The sequence below is a fragment of the Bison bison genome, unplaced genomic scaffold (assembly GCF_000754665.1).
Source record: "Bison bison bison isolate TAMUID 2011002044 unplaced genomic scaffold, Bison_UMD1.0 scf7180017864201, whole genome shotgun sequence".
NCBI lineage: Eukaryota > Metazoa > Chordata > Mammalia > Artiodactyla > Bovidae > Bison > Bison bison.
This window is the reverse complement of record NW_011494773.1, coordinates 190,192-200,244: the sequence shown is the minus strand read 5'-3', so window position 1 is coordinate 200,244 and position 10,053 is coordinate 190,192. Positions and strand designations below refer to the sequence as shown.

At 38.8% G+C, this 10,053-nt stretch overlaps 1 protein-coding gene across 11 annotated transcripts in view; it reads right to left on the bottom strand.

The window, feature by feature from the left end:
- TTLL5 (tubulin tyrosine ligase-like family, member 5) overlaps nucleotides 1–10,053 on the bottom strand; it is a 317,321-nt gene that overhangs the window by 236,948 nt on the left and 70,320 nt on the right. For 9 of the 11 annotated variants that reach the window (XM_010844355.1, XM_010844354.1, XM_010844353.1 and 6 more), the window contains exon 16: nucleotides 8,565–8,606. The exons of the other annotated variants lie outside the window; for them this stretch is intronic. In XM_010844355.1, coding sequence (XP_010842657.1) covers nucleotides 8,565–8,606 — 42 coding nt within the window. The remainder of the gene's footprint in view (nucleotides 1–8,564; nucleotides 8,607–10,053) is intronic. 11 annotated transcript variants of the gene reach the window in all.

Genomic DNA, 10,053 nt, shown 5'->3' with positions numbered 1-10,053 from the left:
TCAATAGCCTCAGATATGCAGATGACACCACCCTTATGGCAGAAAGTGAAGAGGAACTCAAAAGCCTCTTGATGAAAGTGAAAATGGAGAGTGAAAAAGGTGGCTTAAAGCTCAACATTCAGAAAACGAAGATCATGGCATCTGGTCCCATCACTTCATGAGAAATAAATGGGGAAACAGTGGAAACAGTGTCAAACTTTAATTTTGGGGGCTCCAAAAATCACTGCAGATGGTGACTGCAGCCATGAAATTAAAAGACACTTACTCCTTGGAAGGAAAGTTATGACCAACCTAGACAGCATATTAAAAAGCAGAGACATCACTTTGCCAACAAAGGTCCGTCTAGTCAAGGCTATGGTTTTTCCAGTGGTCACGTATGGATGTGAGAGTTGGACTGTGAAGAAAACTGAATGCCAAAGAATTGATGCTTTTAAACTGTGGTGCTGGAGAAGACTCTTGAGAGTCCCTTGGACTGCAAGGAGATCCAACCAGTCCATCCTAAAGGAGACCAGTCCTGGGTGTTCACTGGAAGGACTGATGCTAAAGTTGAAACTCCAATACTTTGGTCACCTCATGCAAAGAGCTGACTCATTGGAAAAGACCCTGATGCTGGGAGGGATTGGGGGGCAGGAGGAGAAGGGGATGACAGAGGATGAGATGGCTGGATGGCATCACTGACTCGATGCACATGCGTTTGGGTAAACTCCTAGAGTTGGTGATGGACAGGAAGGCATGGCGTGCTGCGATTCATGGGGTCACAAAGAGTTGGACATGACTGAGTGACTGAACTGAACTGAAGGTTAGATATATGTTTATTTCAGGAAGTCACTATATTCTTTTAACACTCGGGAAGGAGAGCTAGGAAAAGTGAGACATAAGACAGAAAAACAATAAGCAATCTGCTATGTCACCGATGACAAAGTTGGACAGTAGGATGTTTCAGAACTTGAGGGGTAAATATTGAGATGAGAGTTATCAGTGATGCAGAAAAGAAATGCGAGCAAGGCTATGATGTGAGAAACACTGTAGCTGCTGGACTTCAAGAGACTTGTATCTAGGATGACTGCCTTGGGTACTCCAAGGAGGCACCCCAGTTGGTCATGCTCCTTATGAGATCCCCAAAGATGAGCAGGGTGACTTCAGCTTCTGAATGATGATCAGGAAGGTTGTCGCAGAACGTAAGTTTTAAGTGATTTTGATGTTATGAGAGCAGAGAAATATAAAGGCAACAAAGGAAGGCAGATGTATGAAACGTGAAAATAAACTATTATTTTAAAAAAACTGATAACTTGGCTTATAAGTAAATCAGCCAAGTTAAGTCAGCCAAGTGGGAATAAGGAATGAATAATCCAAGAAATGGGGGTGCAATTTGTCTCTCTAAGAGTCCAAGAAGTAACTCTGACCGGAGAAGAAATCTTACTGTCAGAAACTATTGTTTATTTGCCTCTTTGTGTACATCTATGGAAAGGCTTTTTGACAACTCACTTTTGACATTTCTAGCTACACTCAACGGCAGTGGTTTAGTCGCTAAGTCGTGTCCAACTCACAACCCCATGGACTATATCCTGCCAGGTTCCTTTGTCCATGGAATTCTCCAACCAAGAATACTAAAGTGGGCTGCCATTTCCTTTTCCAGGGGATCTTCTTGACTCAGGAAATGAACCCAGGTCTCCTGCACAGCAGGCAGATCCTTTACCAACTGAGTTACAAGAGAAGCTCCTCAACAATACTCATTGTTAAACTAAATGTTTGTGTTGCCCCAAAATTCATGCTGAAGCTGTAACCCACACAATGTGATGGTATTTGGAGATAGGGCTTTTCGGAGGTAAGTAGGTGAGGACGTGAGAATGAGGCACTGGTCTAATGAGATAAATGCCTTGTAAACAAGAGTCACCAGGGAGCTTGTTCTCTCTCTCTCTCTGCCTGAATATGCACAAAGAGCACAGTGCAAGATGATGACCATCTACAAGCCGAAAGAAGAGGCCTCAGAACAAAACCTATCTTGCCAGCACATTGACCTGGAACTTCCCAGCCTTCAGAACTGTGAGAAATAGATTTCTGTGGTTTAAGTCACCCGGTCTATGGTATTTTGTTATGGTAGCATACAGACTAATGTCTACCTGTATATAAATAACCATGATTGGATTTATCTTTGGATACAGGGGAGACCAATATATACTAATCTTCAAAACCAGCATGGAGTTATAAAACACAGATTTTCTGATAAGCAAATCCATGAAAGAAAAATCATTAAATCAGCAGATACAAGCAATGAGTGAAGGCAGGAACTTTTCTCTCTTTAGCTTTTCCTGCGGTATCTTTAGCATCTAGAACACTACTTGGCATGGAGCAGGATATTCAATAAATATTTTTTGAACAAATAAATAATGTGCTGACACACAGATCAACCATGGTTAGAATTAAAATTTGCAGAGGATTTTGGAAAAAAAATTCAACTCCCTTCTAATCCCTGGAATTACACAGCACATGTTGGGATTACAGGGCAATTAAGAAGAAAGTTTAAAAATTTAGGAAGGCAATCAATATAATCATTTTTAAAAATCTTTAAAGTGTGAGTTCTTATTTAGCATATAATTTGGAAAAGCCAAAATATTAAATGGGTGTCTTGAGGACGTCTGTCATTTTCACACATTATTTACTGTTTCCTAAAAAGACTTACGGAGAAGGCAATGGCACCCCACTCCAGTACTCTTGCCTGGAAAATCCCATGGATGGAGAAGCCTGGTAGGCTGCAGTCCATGGGGTCGCTAGAGTCGCACACGACTCAGCGACTTCACTTTCACTTTTCATTCTCATGCATTGGAGGAGGAAATGGCAACCCACTCCAGTGTTCTTGCCTGGAGAATCCCAGGGACGAGGGAGCCTGCTGGGCTGCCGTCTACGGGGTCGCACAGAGTCGGACACGACTGAAGCAACTTAGCAGCAGCAGCAGCAGCAGCAAAAAGACTTATCTACCTCACATGTCACAACATGACTTTGATCAGAAAGCCACTGGCAGTAAAACCTCCAAAGTCAAGTTGCCTTATCACCTCACACTAGTTAAAGATATCTTAAAGTCCTCTGAAATTATGAAAGAAGAGAATGTGAAGTAAGCATTCATTTTAATGATATAAATAAAAATAAAGATTAAGCATTTTAGAATAGAAAGAATGCTACTTTAAAATGCTGATTAACTATATTACAAGGTCACTGATAGAAGTATTTTAAGAAATAGTTATTGCCTATCAGAATAGTTTTAAGGAATCATCATATTTATAAGAACATGGATCAAGTCACTACTGATCAAGTCACTCATCTGATGAGCACCACCAATTAAAAAAAATTTTTTTTCTGCTTTTTTGTCTTTTTTTGTTTTTGTTGTTCAATCTCTTGTCTTTATTAGGGGTTTTTTGCTTGTTTGTTGTTTATTTTTCTTTTTTTATCTTTTTAAACTTTTTTTTTTTTTGCTTTCCTTGGACCTAATTTTCATTTTTGTAGAACTGCTTCCTGATAGAGTGATATTGCTGGCTTCCAAAGATTGAGATTATTATGATGCTGCTGCAATCTTCCTCTACTCATCTAAGCCTGCTCCCACAAAGAATGAGCACCTCAAAACATTCCCAGTCATTTTCAGAGTTGTCACCGACCCACATTCACAATACTCACAGTACACAATCCTAACTCAAGCCACTGCATGCCTGTGTGAGTGTTATTTGAGTGGGGTGTGTAGGAATTCAAGCAGGTGCTCCTGGTCGGGGTACTCGGGAGGTTAGAAAAAGGAGGGGGTAATGGTGCTTGTTAGATGAATGCTCCAGCTGTTAACTTCCATGAACCAAGGTCTTTATTCTTTTACTGCCACAAATACCACAAGGCTGCAAAGAAAAGGTCAATGCTACTTCAAGAGGAAAAAAAAACGTGGCTGGAAACTCCTTTAATCTCTTCACCCATTTATCTCAGTGTCAACTATTAAGAAGGCTGAGGGGGGCTTCCCTGGTGGTCCAGTGGCTAATACTTTGTGCTCCCAACGCAGGGGACCTGGGTTCAATCCCTGGTTGGGAAATATCCCACATGCCGCAATTAAGACCCAGCACAACCAAATAAATATTAAAAACAAAAGAAGAAGAAGAAGAAGAAGGCTGAGGGGGAGAAATGTGAAAAGATGTAGCTCCTGAAATCTAGGTATCTCAGATGCTTCTCTAACATCCACCCAGGTGTCCTATGTCTTTGGAGAAGCCAGTGGAAAATAATCAAATTAGAAAGTCAAAAATATTTTGCCAACCTCAGCTTTTCAATAAATTTGAAATTAGAGAGCAATTTTTTAATCTACATAATATCTGTTGTGCTGGTTCATAGAGAAATGTATTTATACAGGAACAGCAAAGCATTACTATTCTAGACCTACAAATACTTATTAACGAAATGAAGCCTTAACAAATGAATTACAGACACAGGTAAGAGAAAAAGGGGAGAAGAAAGGATAATAAAGAAAAAAAGAAAGAAGAAAAATGCTTATGAGTACCAAGGAGATACTTAGAAATTAAAAGCAAAGAAAAAAGAAATAAGGCTGACTTGAAAGGCCATCAGGATTGTCAAAAATAAGAGCAAAATAGTTTAAATGCAAGCCATTCTGTGGTTTTGACTTTGGACACAAAAGCTCAGCTTCATTCTCCAGGTAGTAGATAGAATAAATCCACATACTGCAATGAATTGACTGACTACACTAAGGAAATAAGGCTCCTCTGAACGTAAAAAGAACCACTGCCTCTGGCTAGATGACGCAAGATTTAAACTACTGGGTTCTCAGACACACTTTTAACTGCCGCAGTAAGAATTCTGCCATGCAACACGCATCTAAGTTGTTAAAATATCATTAGTACAACTCAGGATACAGAACTACACCCAGGGAAGAAACACGTACACAGCTAACTTTTGTTGCTGGGGAAGAACTGAAAAGTACCAGTTAGGAGAAAACTGGACGAACGCAGAAAATAAAAAAATGGTGAGGCATCCTCAAAGATATCAAAATTGAGGGGTTAAAAAAAAAATCTGTTTGAAAGAGAACACATGCAGAGAAAAAAAAAAATCTCCCAACGCAATTTTACAAAGTTTGGAATTCTGTGTTAAAAACACATGGATTAGAAATAGATCAATTTATATGTGATGCATCTTGCCACCCAGAAAATAAGAAGGACAAGTTTAAGAAGTGAAATGAATCACTGATATCAAATGAAAGAAAATGAACAAAAAAAGACCACATGTGAACAAATCTGGGTGGAAATAGACCAAAAATGGCTAACAGAGAAGTCTTAAATATAATGATAACGGGAAGTACACTACTGAGAAATTACGGGGGGCGTGGGGGGCGGGGTGCAGGGAAGAAAGCAAGTAAGTAGGTGTGTGTTACAGTAAAAGAAAGAGACATGTAGCATCTGAAAATGTGTAATAAACCTAAGTCAGCAGGTCTGAGAGACATGCATCTTGTTATTAACAGAACTGGCTTTAAAAACAAAAAAACTTACCAAAACCACTTACAATTATGTTTGAAAAATCATGGAGAACTGAGGAGGTACCAGAGGATTAGAAAAAAACAAATGAGGTACCAATCTTCAAAAATGTAAGAAGTATGCTCCTGGTGATTACCGCCTGGTAAGTCTAACTTGAATCCCTAGTAAAATAATGGAACAAATATTAAAAGAAAAAAATCCATAAACATTTAGAGTTTAATGGGTTCATAAAGAATAGTAGTACGGAGACTGCTTTATTTTAAAACATGCTTTAAAATTTTGATTTTTGGACAAAATAACAAAAAGGAGGAAAAGCACAAAAATATTTAATGTCTCTGGATGTTAGAGAAGCATCTGTGAAAATTTCATAGAATTTTTACTTTTAGTTTTATTTCCAATCAGGACTCAGTATCATGATATAATAAATAAAATACACCAATAAAAGCTGAACACAGTTAAAAGACAACTATAAGGTAAGATAAGTAGAGGTGAACCAAATTAGGAGGTGACTGGGTACTGATTAAGAATTGAATTTAGAATATGTATTGGTGTCTGGGAGGATGAATAATAAATTAATTGGGTTGATTTGCATTTCTTGACGATAGTAAATGTGAAAAGACATGACTACAAATAAGTGAATATCAAAATAACACCAGATACTGACAATGGAAAAAGGAAAAATCAAAATAGGACTTGAAAGTGTGAAGGGGACTAAATCTTCTGAGGGTTATCTGTGTGTCCAAAACTATCCCAAGTATTTTCCCTATGTTTGATCATTCCTTTGTCAGCATAACTCCATTTGTGTATTACTACCCTCATTTGTAATGTAATTTGTGTAAAACACAAATGGAATTATGGTAAGAAAGGAGTGGGAGAAGCCTCTTGAGAGTCCCTTGGACTGCAAGATTAAACCAGTCAATTCTTAAGGAAATCAACCCTGAATATTCATTGGAAGGACTGATGCTGAAGTGGAAGCTCCAATACTTTGGCCACCTGATGCAAAGAACTAACTCATTGAAAAAGACCCTGATGCTGGGAAAGACTGAAGGCAGAAGGAGAAAAGGGTGGCAGAGGATGAGATGGTTTGACAGCATCACAGACTCAGTGGACATGAATCTCAGCAAACTCTGGGAGATAGTGAAGGACATGTAAGCCTGGTATGCTGCAGTCCATGGGGTCTCAAAGAGTCAGACACAATTTAGTGACTGAATACACACCCTCATTTGATGGATGAGGGAAGTGAGCCTGAGACATAAACGAACTTGCTGAAGGTCTAAGAGTTAGTGACTGGCAGAGTTCAAATTCGAACCCAGGTCTATCTGACCTCAAAGTCCCTGTTCCTTCCACAAAACAATACTGCCTGCCTTGGAACACTAAAATATAATTTCTGTTGAGTGAAAAATATTAAACCATAGGCCTTCAAGAGAAGGGAGAAATGTAGAAAAAGATAATGCATTAAAAAGGAATTATCAGACAACAAGTAAAAAAATGTATCTTCAACAATCTGACAGCACCAAAAAAAGAAATGTTTACAGTCTAAATGGCCAGAGCTAAGTTTCTTTTCTTTTTTCACTTAGCTCTGATGAAACTATTGTAGACTTGAAAGTGTTTCATTAACAGAAAGACAGGGACACAGGAGAACATTGCAAAGGACAATAAGAGTTAAGAATTCAATACATTTAAGACTGCCCCAGTAAAGTCATAAGCCTTTGTATCATGTGAGCCGTGCTGAAATACCTAACCACTACAGTGAGACCTTGCTTGTCCATAGGTTGTTTGCAACTTATGACTATTCAAGCAATAGAGGTAGAACAGAATTAAAATGGGTAATGGGACATTAAGATTAGAATTCCATATCAAAGACACTTCTTTGGAGTCAAGTTCAGAAGCTATGAAACAGTACTTTAATGTTCTCCTTAAAGAGATTAGGTCAAGAGATAGGTAGAGTATAAGGTCTTTGAAAGCAACAGCCTTGGGTTTTGTCTGTGTTTTTGTTTGCCATGGAGAGGAGCTTGCACACTTAGGTACCTGCTAAATACAAAACACCCTTACAGAGTTTTGAATTCCACCAGTTAAACAACAAAACTTGTATTACAAAACTATGCTAATCAGTTACCAAGTATTAGACAACACAGCAGGTCTTTTTTTTTTTTTCCATTTCTTGAATTCATATATACCATGTAAATCACTTTATCAAAAATAATAGCTAGAAACTTACAATTCAAGCTTCCAAGCTTGAAAGAATCTGTATCAGAGTACAAACGCCAAAATAAATATATACGGGAGCCTTTTACTGAAGGATTAATAATTGCAAGTGACGCATTTATGAATGGGAACATCTACATCCTTCACATCAACGCATCAAATAGCAGGAGCAGTCCCCTCACTACTATCCTATCACTTCAAAAAGATGCTAAAAAAAATTTGCATAGAGGAAAGCGACAGTGTATCTCACATACTGCTAACAAGAACAGAAGGAAGACACATGCTGATCATTCAGAGACTGAGATCAAATATTCTGTCTTTATTCTATAGTTAGTAACTAAGATAGTAATGATGGCAGCGTTTCTAAGATTCATGACTACATATCACTACATTTAAGAAAAGGCTTCTGTTAAAAAACAAACAAACAAACAAATATAGCCCAATATCCAATGTGAAAACATTTCCAACATTAAGCTCCTGACAAGGGTATGTTTCATAAGACCCCTGAACAAATGAAAGGTGACTTGTGAATGATGATATTTCCTTTCTGGAATATTTTAGTCAAAGCTAAATAGATATGCCTCTAAACTGTGTTCATCATCTGGATTCAGCTGCCTCCATCACAGCATGATCACTATCAGAAAAAGAGGATTCAGAAATCCCTGCAACCTCTTTTATATACTACATCTGAAAAGATCTCAGCATTCATTTTCACTTATTCTATTTTACATTGTTAAACTATTCAAGGAGCAGGTGCATGAAATATATACTGTGAAACGGTGAAGCTAAAAGGCTTTCCATTTGGGGAATGGAGATAAAAGTTTGAATGAACTCTCCACATGATCCAGAACTTACCTGCTTGACGGTTGATGACTGAAACTGTGCAGATACTGGACGCTATAAAAGACAGAAAAATGGAATAAAGCCTTATCTTCTCCTAACATGCCTGTATTTTCCAACTCCTACATCTAATATAAAAAAGAAAAAAATAATCTCCAAGCAGAGAACAAAAGCCAAAGCCCTATATTTTGCACTTGAAAGATTAGAGCATTTATTATTTTTCACACCGCATTCTCCTGTGGTATAATCATTCCAGCTTCACCTTCTCACCACTGAGAACTCAATCCCACTGTAACGTACTGAAGATCCTGAAGGTATTAGTCCACCTGGTAAAATGGTCTCACACAGTACATGGAACTAATCTACAGCTTCTTAAGCCTTTAAGTAATTACCCTGTGGACTGCTCATGGATAAAGTCACGCTGTTACCTACCAGTTAGCAGAGCACACAGCGAGTAGGTTCTTCACTATTTGCAAAGTCACCAATAAAAGCTGACAGGCAAGCTAAGAAAAGGGGTCAATTCATTCAAGATTGACATACAGCTACTCCTAGAGTGGAACTTGCAGAAACTCTGTTAAAGCCGCAGAGAAACATTCGTAATATTTTATACACAATCCTATGACTCACAGATACTGCAGAAAACAATTTAAAGGAACATGCATGATTGCCTCAATTCAGTTCTCCTAGTACACCTAGGTTAAACCCTCTACTTTTCTGTTAAAAGTTAAAGAAAACCCTTTGACCTGTAATGTACTACTGATCAGGACTTCCCCAGTGGCTCAGCGGTAAAGAATTCACCTGCACTGCAGGAGACACCGGAGGTGAGGGTTTGATCCCTGGGTCAGGAGGATCCCCTGGAGGAGGGCATGGCAACCCACTCCGGTTTTCTTGCCTGGAGAATCCCATGGACAGAGGAGCCTGGCGGGCTACCGTCCATGGGGTCGCAAAGAGTTGGACACGACTGAAGCGACTGAGCACACACACGCACACACACACACACATACAACTGATCAAGTACAACACTGCTGCATGATTTCACTTCTAATCTAATACCCCTTAAAAGAGAGTTCACCTTGTTCTATACTACAGCACTGATACTAATAGGGAATAATTTGAAAGCAAGAGGTCACAGGCAGCCTGCAAACTAAATCCACCTCACCGACATACTATGTTTCATCTGCAAAGTATTATTTTTTAAATTGAACTTGTTGTCAGTATTTTAAAATAAGATTCCTGATTTCTCTAGAAAGTAAGAACATCTGACAACTCACAGCAGTGATCAGCTAAAGCACAGAAGTAAGAGTTGCCCTGTTAATGTGAAGCACGCACTACCCACTTGGCTGCAGTCACGGCACTCGTGTATCATACCTGGCCCTGTTTACTCTGCAATCCTCAGGCGCATTTTGAGGTTTCAAACCCTGTTCTAATGAAAAGCTATCTGAATAAATAATGCATGTAAGCTTAGCAAACAGAAGTAGCAGTACTCTAAATGAGACCAGCAAAC